This window comes from Pseudopodoces humilis, chromosome 5, assembly GCF_049639895.1.
Source record: "Pseudopodoces humilis isolate 2021_Gansu_Grassland_sample_001 chromosome 5, ASM4963989v1, whole genome shotgun sequence".
NCBI classification, from domain to species: domain Eukaryota; kingdom Metazoa; phylum Chordata; class Aves; order Passeriformes; family Paridae; genus Pseudopodoces; species Pseudopodoces humilis.
The window spans coordinates 51,254,634-51,275,153 of NC_142204.1; the positions used below are offsets into that span (position 1 = coordinate 51,254,634).

Here is a 20,520-nt window from a genome sequence, read left to right on the forward strand (position 1 = left end):
GCAACATTACTACTTTACAAAATTAGTTTGTTTATCTCTTAAGTCTAATTGCAAATATAATCATTCACTTAAATCCAAATTAAGAATAAATGATGCATTTTAGAAAGGCAGTGTAATGTGTGTTAGTGACATGTTGAGGATGTCTAAACTGTGTTTTTTCCCATCTTCTAAGATGATATTAGGTGTCAGTTCTGCTAATCTGACAAAGCTCCCACTAAATCTTAAGCTCCTACAAACTTGGCCTATCGTATTCCACATCACTTCATTCTTTAAAGTGTAAATGGACTTCTCAAAGTCAATGCTCTGCTGAGAGCCCGTGGGAGCTGCTGGGCCTTACAGATCCCAAGTGTGGCCCATGTTGCTGGGCTGCAAAGAGCTGGCAGTGGTGTGAAGAGCTATGTGAGCAGGTCCTGGGTGCAACTGCATTGATAGGCAGCCAGGCCCGTGTCACCCTGGCTGCTTTGGCAGAATGCGTTACAGCAGCATGGGAGTGGGATGGAGGAGAGGAGCAGCTCTTCCTGGGATGCACAAAGGCCAAACTCTCTTCCCTTGACATGGCATTGTGTCATTTTCCAGTTAAAAAGGCAGTTGTGGCAGGACACTGCGCTGTTACTCATTCCGAACATTTTGAATTTGTATGAGAAAGCAAAGCAATAGTGCCAGGGCTGGCCTATACATGGGGAAGAGTGGTAAGCCGGGAGCAGTCCCTGGACTCCTCACTACCCACTTAAAAATTCCCAATCACACTCCATCTGTCCTGACAAGGCATCACAGAGAATATCTCTTCCATATCTTCTTCAAAGTCACTGGTAATCTTATATTACTGATGTTTTTCTACACACTGTAAAGCAGAAGCAGTATAGGGATATCTTGACATATTATTCATGTTTTATCACTGATATAAAGATTCATTTCACCAAGCACTCTAGGCCAAGTGTCCAGTTATCTCAGCTTACCGTATTATCCATGGAAAGCATTGTGCTTCTTGAAAGGGTAATTCCTACATCCTTAATAATTTTCTAGGAGAGGTTGTTTTTACATAGCTAATTGCTGATTAATTCCATTCTTCATCCTCAGATAGCTCAAATAAGATAGGTAAAAAATCCCTACATTTGTTTAAATTTTCTTGTTTGGATTTTTTTTTTCTCAAAATGGGAATATAAATAATTGTACTTTTTAATTTCTACCATTTTTTATATATAACATTTTAATACATTTTTAATTGCAGATGCAAATCTACTGCTATGATGCAGATCAGTTTACAGATTTTGAAGAGGCAGTTAAAGGAAGTGGAAAGTTAAGAGCTTTATCAATTTTGTTTGAGGTAAACAAAATATATCTTTGTGTCGTACAGCAGATGTTCAAACTGAATTTAACTGGTTCCAATGTGTGATCATTGAGTTAAAAAATTGCATGCATCTTTGTAATTTATTCTTGCAGAAAAGAAAATGGGCAAAATAAGTTTATTTGGCTTTAAATCATCTACAATTTTGGTGGTAAATGGTAACTTTCAATTTTTGTTGGTTTTTGTGAAGCCTGTACTGCTAAAATATGCAATTTCTTTTTAACAGATTGGACTAGAAGATAATCCAGACTATAATCCAATCATTAATGGAGTAGATAGTGTTAGTCGTTTTGGTAAGTTTGCCTCCATGTTTTATTGATTAGTGATTAACTAAATTCCACTTCAGTGTGATTATGAAACATTAAAGACATTGAGGAGCATTGAGCTCAATTGCTCAGTTGTGTTATTTTGTTAGAAATTTCAGAAGTCACCTGGATAGATGAGAACTGGACAATCACAAACCACATGAAATCTAACATAAGCGAGTGCCAGATTCTGCTCCTGGGAAAGGGTAATCCTGGTTATATATACAAACCAGGGAGTGAGAGTCTGAAGATCACCCCTTTGGAAAAAGATTTTTGGGGTTTGGTTTAATGGGAAGGTGAATTTGAGTCCTGGCAGCCAGGAGGGCCAGCAGTGTCCTGGGGACATCAGGTACAGCATGGCCAGGCGAGTGAGAGAGGGGATTGCCCAGCCCTACTCTGCACTGGGGCCTCACCTCGAGTGCTGGGGGCTGTTCTGGATGCCACAATGTAAGAACATCAGCCTACTAGTGTGCATCCAGGGAAGGGCAAACAAGACTGTGAAAGGTCTTGAAGACAAGGAGTGTCTGAGGTCACTTTGTTCAGCTTGGAGAAGGGTGCCTCATCACAGTCAACAACTTCTTTAAGGGGGGCAACAGAGAAGCATTTGCTGATCTTGGTGGTGACCAGTGGTAGGACATGAGGAAATGGGATGAAGCTGTGTCAGAAGTTCACACTGGGCATTAGGAAAGGCTCTTCACTGAGATGGTGATCTGTGACTGAAACAGGTTCCCCAGAGAAGTAAGTGGTCATGACACCAAGCATCTGAATGATGCTCTTCGTCATATCGTTTAGTTTGAGGTAGTCCTGTGAGGAGCAGGGAGTTGGACTTGATAATCCTCATACATTTCTTCCAACTTGAGATATTTTATGTTTTTTCTGATTAATTTACCCCAAGACTGTTTGTAACAACAGAAGTGTAAATTAATAAATATAACTATAATGAGAAATTTGTAACTGTTAAATGCTAAATCCAGATAAATCTGATTTGTTATATAAGTCTTCTTAATCATACATGTCAGGATTTTTGTATCAGGTTGGAAGCCAGGTAAGACTGTTGTAACTATGCAAGAAGGGTCTTGCATGAGTGAGACTGTCAGTGTTTAGTAGACTCAGAGAAGAGAAATTCTTTTTTAAGTAGCTTCTGTGTAAATCCCAAATAGTCCAAATATATTGTATTGGTAGTGGTTGCTAAGTGGGACACATGAACTTCAGCGTAGTACACAAAGAGATCTGGCCTATGTTTCTAACTCAGTTTCATGGTGTCTTTGCAGGAAAATAAATATGAAAGAGCACTGTCCTGAACAGGGATATATTTTTACATCATATCCATGACTTTAAGGAAATCTTGTCTCAGTTTTCCTTTATGTAATGGTTCTTGAATGTAAAAGGCTGTTTTAAAAGCCTTCAAAAGTGTGACATTAAAATCAAGATTTCTTTTGTCCTCTGGAAAGCAAACACTATTCAAGATTAAAAGGAAACACCTTTCCTAAGTTAGAAAGACATAGGAGTTGGAAATATAAAGTAGTTAAAATTCATTACTTTTGTGGGTCATCTTCTGTGAAACAAAAAGAACCAGTAATACATCAAGACAGATCATGTCCTACAGCCTCAAAGGAGCTGTAAAACTCTCAGCAGCAAGATTCACAATACAGCCACTACATGGCACTTCAACAATGCTTAGAATACAATTTTCCTGAATAAAATGCAGATGAGCTCAAGAAATTCAGGTCATGACTAAACCAAGTTGTTTCTTCTGAAGAAAAGCACACAATCTCTCCTTGTCTGTGATATACATGAATTGTCCTTGTCAGTCATATCTGTATTGTGCTTATTTGAATCACAGTTGCTGAGTTCTCAAGCTCTGCAGAGGAGGACTCCTGTTCCTTCTAGACAAACTTTCTGTTTTTCATCATTCTTTGTAGGTGTTTGATTTTGAGAATCTTGGCTGTCAGTCTCATTAAAGGGTATCCTAAAATCCAGAGCTGAAAAATGTATGGCAGGATTCTTGTTATGAATGAGAAGTTTCATGTCTCCAACCATCTATATAAAATGGACTTCACTTTTGCTAAGGTGTAGCATTGGGTGGTGATGGTCAGGTCATGCTACCTTCCCGAAAGCGCTTCTGGGGAGGAAGGCCTCTGGGCAGGCTGCAGTCACACTCACACACAGACTCACAAGCACACCACAGACAGATGAGCAACAGCACAGAGCCAGGAAGGGTCTTTGTATAGAGTTCCAGTGGGGTTTATTGCAGCAACACACTGAAAGGGTCCAGGAATGAAGACAGGGACCAATGGAGGGTCCAGGGATATATATGGGTTTGAGGGGGTGGCTCTGAGGGTCAGGGCCCAATAGGAACAGGGTAAAGTAGTGCATAGGAGGGGTCAGGGAGAGGGAGAGCCAATGGGATAACAGGGGCAGAGGATTGCAGCAAACTGGGGCTAATGGGGAAACAGGGAAGAGAGAACTTTCTAGGGGAAGGACATAGAAGGTAAAAAGGGGAAGGACGGCCCGCAGGACAACCGGGTACATATAACTGGGGTACAGTGAAATGGCAGTGCAAAGAACTATGGGAAAAGATTTTTCCTTTCTATTCTTTATGGGAAAAAACTTCTCTTTACACTTTAACTTCATACATCAGAGGCCTCCTTCCACACCATTACTGCCCTTGGCTTTGGAGCCTCCACACTGAGGGACAAATGTGTTAACTAGACACATACCAGATAGCAATGAAAGCTTCTGTCTGAAGGCTGATTAGCATTTTGACAGGACAAAGGGAGGGATGTGCTTTGCTCGATGCTGCTAAATGTTCCTCTTCATTCCTTATATGAATGAGAGAGGGCAGACAAGTCAGCTCTTAAACCTTAACTTGGCAGAGAAGTCACGACAGAGAAGAAAAGCATCAGTCCCCCGTAGTCAACTGTTAATGCATTTTGCTGTTCTCACCAAATTTGTGAGGAATTACAAAGACAAAGTTCAGGAATCTGTACAAGGCTAAAGAAGTAACATACCTGTAAAAGCATGAGAATGCACAGTCTGAAAATTCATTAGATATTCAGAAGTAAATACTTAGCAATTAGGGAGGAACTTGAAATGAGTAACTATAGCTTAAAATAAGGTGTATATGGATCTACAGTATTGCAAGCTGTGAAAAGCTTTTGGATGCACCAGACAGTAAAGCAGATAATTGTCACAGACTGAAAAAAAGACTGCCTTGCTGAAGTTGTTACCATTTATGCCAATTTCTGTTGCTGGACCCTACTGCCATACCAGCAGACACTTAGCTTTCTGTGGATGGACTTCCAGCAATCCCTCATGCTTACTCCCAGCTGGCAGGGTACCCAGTAAAGCTGTTACAGTTTTTCACTATATTGTCACCATTTAAAAGAGAATTCTGATCTACAGAAATTCTTCTTCTGCAATTGTCAAGTGGCTCATGGGGGTCTCCAGGTCCCAAGGAGACAAGAGCAATTGTTGGTTGCTATAAAGATATTTATTGTATGAATGCATCAGTCTCAAAGGGAAGGAGTTCAGAGTATTAAAGTCCCAAATTCTGAGCAGCAGCTTCCCAGCTAGAGTCCTCTTGGTCTGGGCAGCAGCAGAAGCAGTTGTAGAAGTTCTTCTTCTTTGGGTATGATGATGATGATGATGATAGTGCTGCTTTCACCCCGGTACATGGGATTATATTCATAAATCATCCAATCAGCTAAAAACACGATTCTAAAACATTCTTTCTACACCAATCTAAGTTTAACTCTTAATGCACAAAAGTAGTGTCAGCTTTACCCAAATTCTGCGTATAGAGCATTATCTGTTTACATTTATAATTCTATCTTTCCTATCTAGAAATGAAATCTATGTTCTTCCTGTGTTTTCATTATGTCTGGAACTAAGTTAAATCCATAAAAGGTAACACTACTGAACTTTAAACTAGGCTTTAGGGCTTTTCACTAGCTAACACAGTTTCTTAAGGCACTTAAGGTATAGTTCTACTTAAAACTACTTGCACTCTTACTTTATATCTATGGCTTAATATGTTTTAGTTTCTCTAAAGGCTTTAATTCAATCCCTGTATTTATTTTCTCTCTGAGGAACTCAGAGAAGTTTCTACTTCATACATTCCAACATGAAATCATGAGTAATATTAACCCTCAGGTCTAAAATGGCAACAGTTCCCCAGGCAGTGATTTTCTGTGGCAGTTTGGATCCTGCAAAAAACTGAACAACTTGATTTAAATTTGGGGGAGTGTTTGAAGCCACATGATGAGACCTAGAACAAAGGTTTAGCAAACTTTTTTTCTTTGGAATTCAGGAGTGAGACAAGGGTTTGGTACCTTGCACATAAGCTTATGGTGAGAAAATTCTTGTGAACCAATATACTAAAATTATTCGTTACTAGAGTAACTTAGTACACCTTCTCAAGTAAACTAAGTTGGGTTTGAGCTATACTTTTTCAAACTAAATAAAAGACTTTATGATTTAGTTGTATGCTAGTCTCTCTGGAGATTAAATTTTGAAAAGCCTCTAAATTAGCATGTTCCTATAATGGTGGTCCTTCTCTAGAGTGTGATTTGTATTTATTAATTGCTTCTGTAGTATTTTAACTATCTGACTCTATTTTTCTTTCTAATTCTTTCAGGAAAACAGGCTGCCTTGGAACCATTTATTTTGCTGAATCTCTTGCCAAATGCAACAGACAAATATTACACTTATAATGGGTCTCTATCAGCTCCTCCATGCTCTGAAACAGTTGAATGGATTGTGTTTAAAGATACCATAAGTATTTCTGAAAACCAGGTAATTCGTTTAATGTAGTAAAACTAAAGAATTATGTATAATACCAAAGACAAGCAATTGCCATGTATATGGTAAAAGTTCATGGCATTCATTGCCAGCTCAACAACAAAGCTTTTATCTAGTTAGAAGTTTTTCATGCAGCCATTAAATTAGAAGGTATATGTATTAATTCTGTTATCTTTTACTTTTTTATAGTTTATTACTAGAATATGAGCAATTTATTGTCTTAAAATAGGGTAAGAACATATTCCAGGCTGTCTGGACTTGGAGTTCAGATAAAGAGGAGTACAAAACACTTTTAGGATTTTTCCCCAGCCATTTCCCCCGGGTAATGCTGAGGAGAGCATAGCTCCAACAGCAGAGTGGTTGAAAAATACTTGTGGAGTAAACCATTAGATATACTGATAGTACAGAAGAACAAAAGTTCAGTGCCATGCAAGATAACTAAACTGTGAGACTTCATCCAACATCTTTTCCCCAGAGTTTTTGCCTATTAGTGGAATCTGGTCGATTTTTATGACTTCTAACTTCTTTTTTTCCACTTGTCTTCTAGTTAGCTGTATTCTGTGAAGTGCTTACAATGCAGCAGTCTGGCTATGTTATGCTGATGGATTACCTGCAAAACAACTTCAGAGAACAGCAATATAAGTTCTTCGGGCAAGTGTTTTCCTCTTACACTGGACAAGAAGAAATTCATGAAGCAGGTACTTACTGAATAGTCATTCCTCTCTTCACAAGTTAAAAGGCAATTTTCAGTAAAAGATTCATCCAAGTATGAAGTTACTCATTTTAAATTGTGTAGAAAGTAGCACATTGTGTTATTAGTCATAAATCTATCAATTCAGAGAAAAAAACAGCAATCATAAAACATGTCAGATTAAATGGAGTGGAAAATTAAATGCTTGTCTTGACCAAGCGTTCAGTAAAGAGCACGTCAGTTCAAGCTTCCTTACACTGCCCTTTTAATGTGTTTCATACTTCAACAAAGCTGCCTTTTCAGAGATTGCAAGATTATTTTGTTTTACAAACCTATTGGTTCTTTATCATGTAGTGTAAATGATTTTTCAACAGGGACTGAAGTGATGTCACCAAATTAATTTTGTGTATTTTGCTTAGAAAGTGATAGACGGAGAGACTTCCAGAAGCCAGATTCTGTTCTCAGTCTTACCTAAAACTTCAGGGAAGTTTGTGAAGGTTATGCAACCGAAATAGTACAAAATGTAATGAGAAACAAGATTTGGCACTAAATATAGAAGTCACTGGTTCCTATACCAACCAGGACAAAAGAATATATAGGAAACATTTCAACTGGAAGCACTATGTTGCTGCTTGGATGGAAATACCTGTAGATTCTTCAACTCAATTTCACTGAACTGTGTTTAATTAGACATAAACAGATGACTTAAACACAGACTATGGGTGTTCTCCAGATTAGAAATGTGTTTTCATACATGTACTTTTACGTATTTATGGGATCACATGTGTATATAGACACACATAAATGCAACTATAGGATTTGTTTAATGTAGAACATTAGAGAAGTGTTTATATTTTTGCCTCCATTTTAAGATAAATAAAATTTAAAAACCCTAGGAATCATTAAACTTAAATGTTCAGATGTGAGAGCTGTAACACAAATGCCAAAGTTTCTAAGTCAATAGGCTTATTTGTTTTTAATATTGCATAGTAGTCGACAGAAAAAACTAATCTTTTTAATCCCTTTAGAGGATGTAGGAGAAATGCCAAGACTGGTTATTACTCAGGTAGATAACTGAAAAATTATTTTGTGTTGTGAAACCTAGAATCCAAGCTTTCTCCTGTTGCGTTCAGTGTAGATTCTCATTAGGCAGTAGGGTAATGCCTATTGCTTGATTTATTGCTGTAATTAATATGTGACATTTCTTAAGTAGAGCTAAGTTTTCTTAGAAAAGCTAGAAGAATCTTTCTATTCCATAATAAAGTAATTTCAGGAATTTTCAAAATATTTTCAGGAATTTTCTCACAGTGACATCCCCAGCATTTTCGGTGTACAAGCACAGTCCTCCTAAGGGCATGGGAGATGCTTTATTCCCCAACCCTGCCTAGTGATATATATAATTTTCCCGATGCGATATGTATGTAGCAATTTAAGAAGATTAAAATGACTAATCCTTGCAGCCATATTTGAGGATTCACCTAAAAAAAAGTGTTTTGAAATTGCAATGCTTAACCTCCACCAACCTCAGCTGGCATGCAAATCCATTCATAATAAAAATCATTGTTTATTCTTGTAAACCTGAGAACTATTGTGGTGGCTGCTGGGCACATTGGGTGACTTTCCATCTGCTCACCCTTCTGGTAAAGGGAATAAAGGCTGAAACCTAATTCTTATTTATCTTCCTGGATTTAGTAAGGTATAGAAAACAATAGGTTCTTAAAATTCAAGAGTGACAATATATATTGATAGAAAGTATGAGTCAGCCTGTTTTCCCATGAGAAATACAACCACTCAGCTGTCTTAGTTAAACTCTCTTGTGAGACATGGGGTCAGCACTCATGCATTTACCCTTTCCCTTTCCTCAGTCCACATGACTTCATTGTGAGTTCTCAGGTTCCCAGCCATGTGTGGGTCCCTTTCACTGGCAGTGTGGGGTGTGGGTGCCCAGACATTGCAGTGCTGGCTACAGGGGGGCCTCTGAGGAGAGCCCAGGGCTGCCCCCAGCCAGACACAGACAGTTCCAGCTGGCTCCAGCACACTCCTCCAACAGAGCCCGGGGGAAAACAAAGCTGCACCACAGTCAGGAGTGAGGGAGACGTGAGAAGGTGAGAGAAGGAGGGCAGGAGAGTAGATCCAGTAGCAGAGCACGGATTCCCCTGCAGCCCATGGTGAAGATTATGGTGAGGCAGCCTGTCCTGGGGCAGACTGTGGAGACTCCACTTCTGTGCCTTGTGGAGAGGAGCCCGTGCAGGCACAGATGATCTGCCGGGTCTCTGACCCTAGGAAGGTCCCACAGTGTAGCAGTCTGTTCCCAAAAGACTGTACAGAGGCTGGAAAAATTCATTACAGTGTTTGTCCTGTGGATGGGACCCCACACTGGAGCAGAGGAACAGCCTGAGGAAGGCGTGGCAGAGGCAAAGCCTTATAAGCTGACCACAATTCCCATTCCATATTCCCTTATGCCACTGGGACTGGGGAGGTGGAAGAATCAGGAGTGAAGTCAAGCCTGGGAAGAAGGAAAGAGTGGGGAGGTTTTGTAATTTTGTTTTTGTTTCTCACTATCCTACTCTATTTTTATTGGTGATAAATTTCCCCAAGTCAAATCTGTTTTACCCATGATGGCCTTTACAAGCAATCTCTGTCTTTATCTTGATCCATCAGCTTTTTCACCTTACTTTCTTCCCCCTGCTGAGCCCTGCTGAGGAGGGGGAGTGGGCAAGTGTCTGGGAGGGCACCTGGTGGCCAGCTAAGGTCAGCCTGGCACACATCTGTGTGTAGATCTGGAATCTAAAAAAATTGCTTTTGGCCACACACTCTCAGGGGTCTGCAGAGCCCCTGAATATCTGAATGTAAATCAAGTGATTTCATGGCTTCAGCAATTGAAAAGTTGAATTAAAAAGATAATCTCAAGTAGAAGAAAGCAACAAATGGGGAGGGGGGGGGGAAGCCAAATTTGGGCAGCTTATAAAGGTCTTCTGGTCAAAAACATAGCTGAGGCAGTTTTTGGCAATGATTTGGCTGGTGTACCCTAGTGGTTCCCCATGATGCAATTAAGTTTAAATTAAAATTTCCTAAGTTACATGGGTAGCATTTTATTCCACAGAAGAGTAAGCAAAGATAGATGCTTTACCACAACATGATGTGATACACAAAACCAGAATCTAAGTATTCACCTGGAGAAAGCAGAGACTTGAATTCAAGTCCAGCAGGGGTTTGAGTAGGCCTCCGACTTCCTGTGAATTTTTCACTCGTTTGTGTTTTGCTGCTTGTGACTTGTAATCCAGTTTAATATTTGTGGCTTCAGGCTAGTGACAGACTCAAGAACTCCCTTCCTTGCAGTCGGTGTGCTCAGATTTTCTAAAAGTCGGTATCACAGCAGAAGTACTTAATTAGGTATGTTGTCATGTGGTCTCCTTTTTCTAGTCTCTGGAGAAGGAAAATGGGAAAAGGCAGAGAGTAAAGTACTTCTGTGTTACTGACTGGTAGGAAAGAAAAGGGAGCAGCAGGATTATTTTTGAAGTGACATTAAAAGAAGGGCAAGAGAAAACATTTTGGGAAGAAATGGAGGTGAAATAATATGTAGGTGATTGTCATGTAGTAATATTGTCAGTCATAGCTGAGCTGAATATCAAAAGGAGGAGAACAAAAAGGAAAACTTTTTTTGTGGGAAAAAATAGAAGAACCATCTGGAAAGGGAGAAAGGAAAACAAAGAAATAACACTGGAAGCACCAACCTTGTACCTTTAAAAGTTTTATTATACTGCTCTATGAGTCTGAATACATATGGAGATTTCAGAACCAAATGCACTCATAAGCAAAAAAGATGAAGGGAGGAAAAAGACTGTAGAGAAGAATTTGGAGTACAAAGAAGCTTATTTATATTATAAAAAAGCGTTTTGACAAGAATCTTAAACACCTTTGAAAAGAAATAGCTGAGGAGTCTTTAGATTAATTGAAAAATAATGAAATCTGTTTAAATTATTTGTCTTAATGTTCAGAATTGAGACGGGAATCATCTTTGCTGGTCCAATGACTTCTCTGTGCCATCTGGTGGAAATAAGAATGACAAGTTCTAGGAATGGAATTAAATGGAATGGAATGGACACAACATGAAATTTTATTTTTTTTTTTAAAACTTGCTCTTCCTTTGCCTCAATTAAATAATTATAATAAATTAAATGGCGTATCAGTTATACAGCACAGTAGATTCAAAACCTGGCAACAGAATTCACCTAAATTACACAGAATAACGCTGCCTCTACTATTAGCTTACACAGACAAACACAAAAATTAAAAAAGCCATGCTGCTTATTTTGCATTGACTGGCTCAGACGGAGGCTGCTCAGAACTGCCCACCTTCCCTGGGAATAGTTTAACAAATATTTGGACGGGGCTTGGGTGCCCCCTCGTGTTTAAGTGGCAAAATGCAAAGCTGAAGCACTTCTCAAAATGCAGCATTGTCCCCCAAAGAATTGAGGCATCTTGGTGTTTGCTTCCTTTTAGAGAACTCCAAAGGGTCTGCGCTTGTTTTCTTAGTTAGCTGAATAGTTTGTTGTTTGGGGTTTTTTTTGCTTGTCTTTTCTATATACTCATATAGTGCTCTAAGCACATTAGGAGGTGTAAAAAATGCTCCCTCATTTATTCCAAATAGGGAATGACTGTAATTGCTTGTGCAAAAGTCAAATTAAAAATATGATAACAAGCCTTAAAATACAAGAACATGAAATGACTACTGCTAATGTAATACTTATCTTCTTCTTACTTGCCTTTTCTTTCTTCTTTTAGTACTATAAAAAGATTCAAGCAGCCTTGGGGGGAAATTCAGGTGATAGTTTTACCTTTAACCATTAAAAACAATCTACTGTAGATTAATCTGTTATAGCTAGTGTGAGAATATGCAGCTTTTCTAGTGCTACTTTGATAGAGCCATAAAGACAGAATTGTTGAGAGTTTTTGATTCCCAGGACAGATATAAGAATCTTTATCTTTTATCATTTATATTTTATTTCTTAGGAACTGGATACTAATATATCACAAAATATGTAAGAGGCAGGGAGGGGAGAGTCAGTCCTCAACTTTACTTGCTTTTGGAAATCTAGTGTTAAAATACTGATTCTGTTTATAATGAGATGGTATTTCAAATATTTTAGTAGAAATCTAAAAGTGAGGCACACGTAGACTTCCATTAATTTTCTCAGGAAGTATCTCAGGATTTTAGTTGAGTTACTTGTACTGTTCAATAAATACCATATTCTTTCCTCTTTTCTTCCTTCCAGTTTGCAGCTCAGAACCTGAAAATGTTCAATCTGATCCAAAGAATTATACTAGTCTTCTTGTTACATGGGAAAGACCTCGTGTAGTATACGACACCACAATTGAGAGATTTGCTGTCTTTTATCAACAGCTGGATGGAGAAGACCAGACTAAGCATGAGTTTCTGACAGATGGGTATCAGGACTTGGTAACTGTAAACTCTTCAAGTTTCATAAAAAGGGATGATGGTGTAACAACTGACTGTTAATTATTGTGATGGATTAAACTGTAGCTGGGAGCTGATTGAAGAGAGAGTATCTCATTCTTTGGCTGTAAAGCCACAAAGACAATTTAAAACAAAAGAAAAAGCTTCTCTTGTCTATAACAGGGAGAAACTCTACAGATTGCTACTTTGATTTGCCTATACTTGCCATGACCATGTCAATCACAGAGCTCCTTAGCCATAAAACCCATTGTCAATTAATAATAATCTGTACTTCATTGCTTATGGATGTGAAAGAATGACCTACACAAGCAACTAATGAGATTCAATTCAATTATGCTGCTATAAATGCTAAGTTACTGATTACAGCTTCATGGTGTTTTACTAATGAGACCTATTCCTCTAACCCTCTTTTAAGACTCATCACACTTGTTACCTAAGTTTGTGTTTAATTCTAAATAGTTATTTGATTTGGTATCCTCCTTGTAAAAAGTCACAAGTTTATTTTTTAATTTGACTGAAACCCAATTGTGACAATAAAATATAAAAAGCACACATTATAATATTAGAAGAAAGGAGCTTTATGATTCATAAGAAAAATGTGTTATAAAAAAAATTAACATTTTCAAATACTTGGTACTTATTTGCAAGTAAATGATTAAATGTGTTTTTTTTCTTTTAGGGGGCTATTCTAAATAATCTGCTGCCCAATACAAGTTATGTACTTCAGATAGTTGCTGTTTGCTCTAATGGTCTGTATGGAAAATACAGTGACCAAGTCATTGTGGATATGCCTTTAGAGGACTCAGGTAAGTGGTCTTTTGAGTTTAGTGATCCCTTTTAGCTGAAAAATCTGGATTTGAAGAAGTAGTTTGTTTGCAAACCAGTTAAAATGTATGACTTCCAAATTCTGCCAAAATGAAATTTCAAAATTGCTGCAGATAACCATCAGCATGTCCCTTGCTACTGATATTTTACATAATTCCTTTTAAGCATTACCTATAAAAAACTGCATGTTAATTTTTTTAATTCTAAGAATATTCTGAAAAGCACCTACTTGATTTCAAATCTCACAAGTGTATCTTTTAGATATGTAGGGAAATAAAACCATGTTTGGTATTATTTCTTTATGGTTTGAGCATCTTCTCAAAATTAATCCACACAGCCAAAGCATTAAGGAATCAAGCAATACAACCCTAATATATGATTTATAAGTCTATATTAATGATTTTGAAATTTGATTTCTTATGAATACTTGGAGTTTGATTTCAAAAGACTTGTGATGTTGGAATTCCCTTGCTTCTTAATGCTGCCTTGCAAAAAAAATCCAAAGGCCTAACAAACAAATCTTAATGATTTCACAGACAGATTTGCTTCTTCTGCCTGCTGGTAAATATTAAATAACTTGAAGCTATAGCATGAAGCTTGATTTTGTCCTTAATAATTCCTTAAATTCAGTGTTAGTTTTCACATCAGATTCAGTTATGAAAGTGAGTGAGACCTTTGTTTTTAATTAAGAACACTGTAATTAATCATACAAAAAAGTCAAATGCTTTTTGATCATGTTAGGAGCTTTTTTTTTTATCTGAGGGCCTGGATTTTGTTGTTTGTTTATGTATTCTGTAAATTCAGTTTTATGCTTATGTGTGTCTGTTTAGCTACAGCAAGGTCATTGGTGATGCTATGGTGAACTTGGGAAAACAGGCCAGTTTTTCTTTTCAAGGGAGCCACATTCCTTTACAGTAAGAGAGAATGTGATACTCAACAATCTCTACCACATGAATTCTGGACTAATAAGGGTAAAAGGGTAAAGTGGGTTTGTCTGTAGGAGGAGGACACCACATCAGGTATAGTACATACACATTTTTAATAAAGATTTAACTGGTCTTTCAAACACATCTATTAAGAATAATGTATTTTGGGGTCTTGGGTTAGTATCTACTAAAATTTTCCTATTTCTCTTTAATTTTCTAAGAGGTCCACAGCAAGGTTCTGACTTATTGCCTTACATTTCGCTCTTCTGTCTGTCTACCTTTTATCCAGCTCTTAGGCAGTATATTATTCCACTTACTTTCCAGAATTTGCTGGGTTTGTGTTTGAAGAGTTTTCTCAGATGAGAGTTCATCTACCTACCCCACATCCATTTCCACAAGGAATGGCAAATAATCAGCATAGTGTTATCATCATTTAGCAACAGCTCAACAAATCTAGTCAGTACAGTGCTGCAATCACAGCTGTAAAACCTCTAAAAATACATACTGCAAAACAAAGTCCAGGGTAGGTGATATCCAGAGGAAGAGCCACCCTTGCTGCTACTGCTGTATCCCTGCTTTAAGGATGAGTTGTGCACTGCCCGCTGTGTTCCATGGCTTCCTTGGGAAGGAGACATGGGTGCAGAGGCAGGGAGAGAGCCAGGAGCACTGGGGCTGGGCGAGCACTGTCAGTGGCCCTATGGCACCAGCAGGTGCTGCTGGGGAACAGGCTCAGCAAGAGCATGATGAGGCACTGGGCATCCTGTGGCTGGCCAGCAGCGCAGGTCCAGCCACCCTGCACGGCTCAAGTCATGCAAAACAGGGCCTTTGCATTCATTCCCGTCGATGGAAAAGTGAGGGAAATACATACTGGAAAATTAACTTCAGCTTCCAGTATCAGCAGAAATTTCTCTGAGATTTGTATGCTCAAACAAGAGAATTTGGTACTATAAATGTTATATTTCAGACTGTATTATATTTGTTATAACAAATGTTATGTATCAGGCTGAATATTTGATGCTCTCAAGCCTTTTTACATAGACAAATCATTAATTTTTACTTTGATATTCTAAATTTTAAACAATACGAATAAAAAGAAAGTGAGGCTTTTAAATAAAAATTAAATACTGAAACGACTACTTGCCTGTTTTAAAAAAAAATCAAAAACCCAAAAGTTTCATCGACATGCTTCCTATCTGATACGGACACAAAATTATTAAATCTAATTTGGTTCTTTTACTTTGGCACTTCCACAGTGGTACCTCTGAAAGCATTGAATAAAGAAAACTGAAGGGAAAAATTCCTCTAATGTAATTAGTATAATTTCTAAGAGTGTACATTGCTCTATAAATAAGTTGCTTACATGCTGTGTCAACTCTGGATACAATTTTAAAATATGAAAAAAAGCTTCTATTAATTTCTGATATTAATATTTATTTGCTACTTCTACTAATTATTTACACCTGAATTAACATTTAAATATTTCAAATATTTTAATATTTAATTATAATAAACCTAATATTAGACAACAGACTTGAGAATGTAGAAATCTAATAAGAAAGATTTCTTCAGAGCAGTTTGCTGATTACAACTGTAACATCAAATTGGTTTTGTGATCTGCTTTGTAGATCTTGAGGCAAAAGGGGATTTCTTGGAGCTCCTGCTTGGGAATTTATGAAAGAAAAGTTATCTTCACCATGAAGACATGAAATAAAGTTGGCACACATAAAGCATAATTCAATCTTTCATTTTCAAGAATTACTTTGAATAATCCAGTTTAATTAATATGAAATTCACTACAGTCACCTCCAGATCAATTAGTCTTCCTGTTAAGAGCTAAAGCAAGGCATGAGTCATGCGAAGCCTTTAGATGGGCCCATTTCCAGGAAGAATTCTATCCTTGGAGTGGCCACTTCTAATGAGATCTGGTATTCAAAAAGCTCAAGGCTGTTATTTTAGACTTCCCTTTTTGAGATCCTTGCAAAAGAGTGTTTCTCATGCCTTCTCCCCACCAAGTCTGGTGCCTCACATATGAGGTTAGTGAGGGCTCTGCAGGCTCTGGTGATCCACAGATCCAAGGATCTTCTTCTCAGCAATGTTTTGTAAGATGAAGGACCTCTTTGGGGCCACAGTCTCTGCTTCAGTTTGTGGAAGCCTCAGGAGTGTAATGTAATGGCATTGGGCAAGGCACCATAGTGGAGACCTCTGCTCTTTGGGTTTTTCCTGAACTCTTCAGAATTGCAGCCTTTCACCATGTAATACAGTGTGTGTGCAGGTTAAAATTTTTTCCAGTTAGTCTCCACTTAGTATTAGCCAACAAATGCACTACTCTATGTAGCTACAGAATTTCCATTAAAAATTTAGGGAGTCATGTACAGAGTATTTTAATCAGCTTTGATGAAAATCCAAACTTTATTTACAAATTTTTCATTTGGTTTTAGAACTGGATTTTGAACAACTATGTAAATGTGTGCTTTGACTCTCTAGATAACATCTGTATAGAATGGAAGGTTGTGCAGTAGTTTGTTGTGTAGCTAATACTGGTGGTACTTGCATGCTTTTGCTGACACAGGAAAGGAAAAATAAGAATATAACTCCCCACTCCTATTCCTTTGTGTAAACTTCAGTTGGTGTTTGTCAAAAAAAAACCCCAACATGTTGGGACATAGCTCTCAAATGCTGTCTCCTGCCTGGCAGTTCATGCTGTCAGCGATGCTTTGTGGGAGTCTAACTATGCAACTTCTTTGTAACTCGTCTTTGTGGTTTTTTTTCCTAAAAAGCACTAAGCATATATTAAATGTCTGATTTAGGGGCTGCTTTTTTCCTAATTTCGTACTGATAAAAGTAGAAATATGAAAACTAATTAAATCAAAAGAAACAGGCTTTAATTTTGTTCTTGCCATGCCACTTACTACCTAAGTCAGTACAGAGATGAAAAGAGTTTATGTTGTGTGCAGTTTTCTATGACTATAAATCACATTGTTTAAAGAGATTTTAAAAATATTTCCATTGAAAAAATGTAGGGAAATTGTTCTCTTTTTCTGTATGTGTTCTACCATTTCTTCATCTGTCATTAAAATGGAATATCAAAAGGCCTCTACAGAACTCTAACTAATTATTTTATTATTTTATTTTAAAATGTGTACTATAGAATAATCAATATGTGGTTCCAGAAAAAATAAACAAGCTTGTTTATCAACCTACATCAATGGGTTATTTTTTGGAGGGTGTGGCTCTGTACCTTGGATGGGGGATGTTATATTTCTGTAATCTCCTGTCAAATGAAAGCTCAGCAGCAGGATTAACAGAACTTCTGTAAGTGTGTGTCTCTAATACTTTTGACAAATAAATTTTATATGACCATCTATATTTAAGTATTCTTCATAAAGTTCTTGGAGATTTACTGGTTTTGTTAATAAACAGGTTATATATATATATGTGTGTGTGTATATATATATACATATATATATATGTATATGTGTATGTATATATGTATGTATATGTATATATGTGTATTAATGCCTCTCCCATGAGAAAACAGCAAGAAACTGTAGTTTCCTGCTGGTGGAATTTGAGAGCATGTGCCCTACTGCATACTCTAGCACAATCAGTACAGTTTGTTTTTCTGACTGAGTCTGATTAAAGCTCAGTTCAAGAATAGTGACCACAAAAAGACTGGACAGAATTCCTCTGTACTAAAAGCATGTTTCAGAGAAATCTGTTGAATACCTAGTACATGGTGTGGGTCTATTATAGGAAGGCATTCAGGCTAATGTCAATATTTGATTTGTATCATTGAGAAGCCAGGGAATATTGTTATCTCATCCACCCCTTCCTCCCCTCTGCTCCCCTCCCCACCCTGCCCCAGAGCCTCCTAGGCCTCAGGAGTCAGAGGTAAGATAATTTTTTATCTCTTTAGCTAAAGAAAGGTCAATTCTGTACTTGGTAATTTATAGATGTTTGTTACTAGAGGACAATTTGTAAAGATTTTGTGCAGCATTGCTTAGTCAAAGTTTGTTCACGTGCTATAACCTACAAATAATACTGTATGAGCTTGTTCATTTGATAAACTTCATCTAGTGTATGTTGTATATAGCACATCTCAATTTGTTTTGAAAGGTAGATATGGATAGACCAAAGAGAATACAAATTAAGTCATAGATCCCCATCTGACTTTGCAAAAATGAGAAATACAGAGATGGCATCTTTATGCTAGTGTATTGAACAAACTACTTTTGGGAATTGTGGAGGAAATGCAGACATGAAGCTGTGTGTGATGGTATTGCTAGAATTGCTCTCCAGACTAAGACATTGGCATTTTCACCGAGTGCAAATCAGCCCTGAGAATATGTGTTACCCCTTGTGTGCAGACAGAGTGCTAGAACATGGCTTAGGAGAAAGCCTTAGAAAGCCTCAGAAGCTTCTATTTTTGTGGACTAAAGGAGCAGTAACGTCCATTAGTGCTCTGGAAGGGGTGCTAGATTTCCTCACTAGAGACCTGTGCCAGTTCCTACCTGAGAGGTGGATGTTTCTTTCAACCTGCTTTGAAGCCTCTCTTGCTGACCACCTTCAGAAATATAACATTGGATTTGGCCAAAAAGGGAGAAAGAGGGCAAAAGACTACCTCTAAATTTGGAGAGATGGATTTTCAACTGGGTTGCAGGAAATTAACTTCTTCAACATGTTTCAAATGTTTTTTTTATTTTTGAAAATTGGGAATGCTTCAAAAGCCTCTAGAGTAGTTCACAGAGCATGCAATGCCTGTTTCTTAGGCATTTTTTCTGGAAAAAAAAAAATTCATGTCTTTACATAAAATCAAGTAGAGTGTGAGTTTAAAAAAGGCTGTAACACTGGGAGGTGTGGGTCTCTTTGGTCTGGGAGCATGCAGCGTGCTGCACAATGACTGTGATGGCATTGCTGTTGCTCTAGAACCTAAGTCCAAGCCTGGGTGCACAAATAAGTAATTTTCTATATGAAAATTAGACAACAGATTATTTTACAATAGTATCTTCAGAGCTTTCAGATTTAATGTAGAGAAATAGTTGATCCCCACACTTACTGGTTTTTCTCTCTTCTGTATATTTGCATTAAGCTGTATTTCTCATTGAAAACATTCCTGTAAACTTGGCTTTCCCCAGACATTACGTGGTTTCTCCAAAAGCGCAAATCCAATGGTATCAAAACAGAGCCAGACAAAACTGTTGTGTCTGAATGAATGTGTCCTGTCTAGATGAGTCAGCACTGCTATCCTTAGTAGATCCAGGCAGTTGGCCACTTCTCCAAACACAATCCTACAAAAAAATCTTAGACATGGTCTCAATAACCATATTAATTAATCAGTTGAGTCCTTGCAGAATTCAAAAATTCTGTCTATTTAAAATTGTGGATGATACGGTGTGTATTTTTGTTTTATAGAGGCTGACCTCATTCCTGAACTGAGTGAAGCTGAAGAATATGAGGTATAGCATTCATTTGTTTTTTAAGACAGTATTTAAAATAAATACATTTCAACTAGATTGAAATTATATTCTGTGAAAATTTACAAAGCTATGTCACCAACTGAGTGTATTATCTACATTTATGTATACATATATATATGTGCTTATATAGCCTTTGAGCTATATTTCTCCAAAGATAACTCTGGAGATCCCTCAGTATTTCTCTGGGGCTGGAGATGCATGGTGAAGTAAAGGATAGCACAGAATATTCCTAAATATTTTTAAAATGGGGCATCAGTTTACTGTAATCTGTGAAATCTGACAGAATTGTTCATTTAGCAGAATCAAAGCTGCCATCCAGTGTCAGGCTTTTTAGTTATTAAAGAGAAGTTTGGTTTGACATTGCTTGTGATGGTCTTACCATGTAGTAAATTAAAGAAAGGGAGGACGATAGTTGTGCTGAAGAGTAAGACTCAATTGTGTCTGTTATCACTGTACTATTGGTTTAACCATTACTCAGAAATTCTTGGAGGGTCAGTTGCTTCTTGAATTCAAGGTAGACTTTTAAGTATAGCTCCATTTTACAAAATTTTTGATGATCTTATGATAACCTTCAGAAACTTCAGTAACTAGGTTTCAGGTGTTGCAGCAAGGAGAGATGTACAAATACCATGATTAAGTTTTTAACAGTCTCTAATACCAATTTTGAAG

The 20,520-nt window shown here is 37.5% G+C and overlaps 1 protein-coding gene across 5 annotated transcripts in view; it reads left to right on the forward strand.

The window, feature by feature from the left end:
• The window catches only part of PTPRZ1 (protein tyrosine phosphatase receptor type Z1), a 130,535-nt gene that overhangs the window by 74,165 nt on the left and 35,850 nt on the right, over nucleotides 1–20,520 (forward strand). For all 5 annotated transcript variants that reach the window (XM_014248842.2, XM_088055216.1, XM_088055217.1 and 2 more), the window contains exons 5-11: nucleotides 1,229–1,324; nucleotides 1,572–1,638; nucleotides 6,290–6,447; nucleotides 7,001–7,151; nucleotides 12,421–12,605; nucleotides 13,303–13,429; nucleotides 19,787–19,830. In XM_014248842.2, the coding sequence (XP_014104317.2) occupies nucleotides 1,229–1,324; nucleotides 1,572–1,638; nucleotides 6,290–6,447; nucleotides 7,001–7,151; nucleotides 12,421–12,605; nucleotides 13,303–13,429; nucleotides 19,787–19,830 (828 nt within the window). The remainder of the gene's footprint in view (nucleotides 1–1,228; nucleotides 1,325–1,571; nucleotides 1,639–6,289; nucleotides 6,448–7,000; nucleotides 7,152–12,420; nucleotides 12,606–13,302; nucleotides 13,430–19,786; nucleotides 19,831–20,520) is intronic.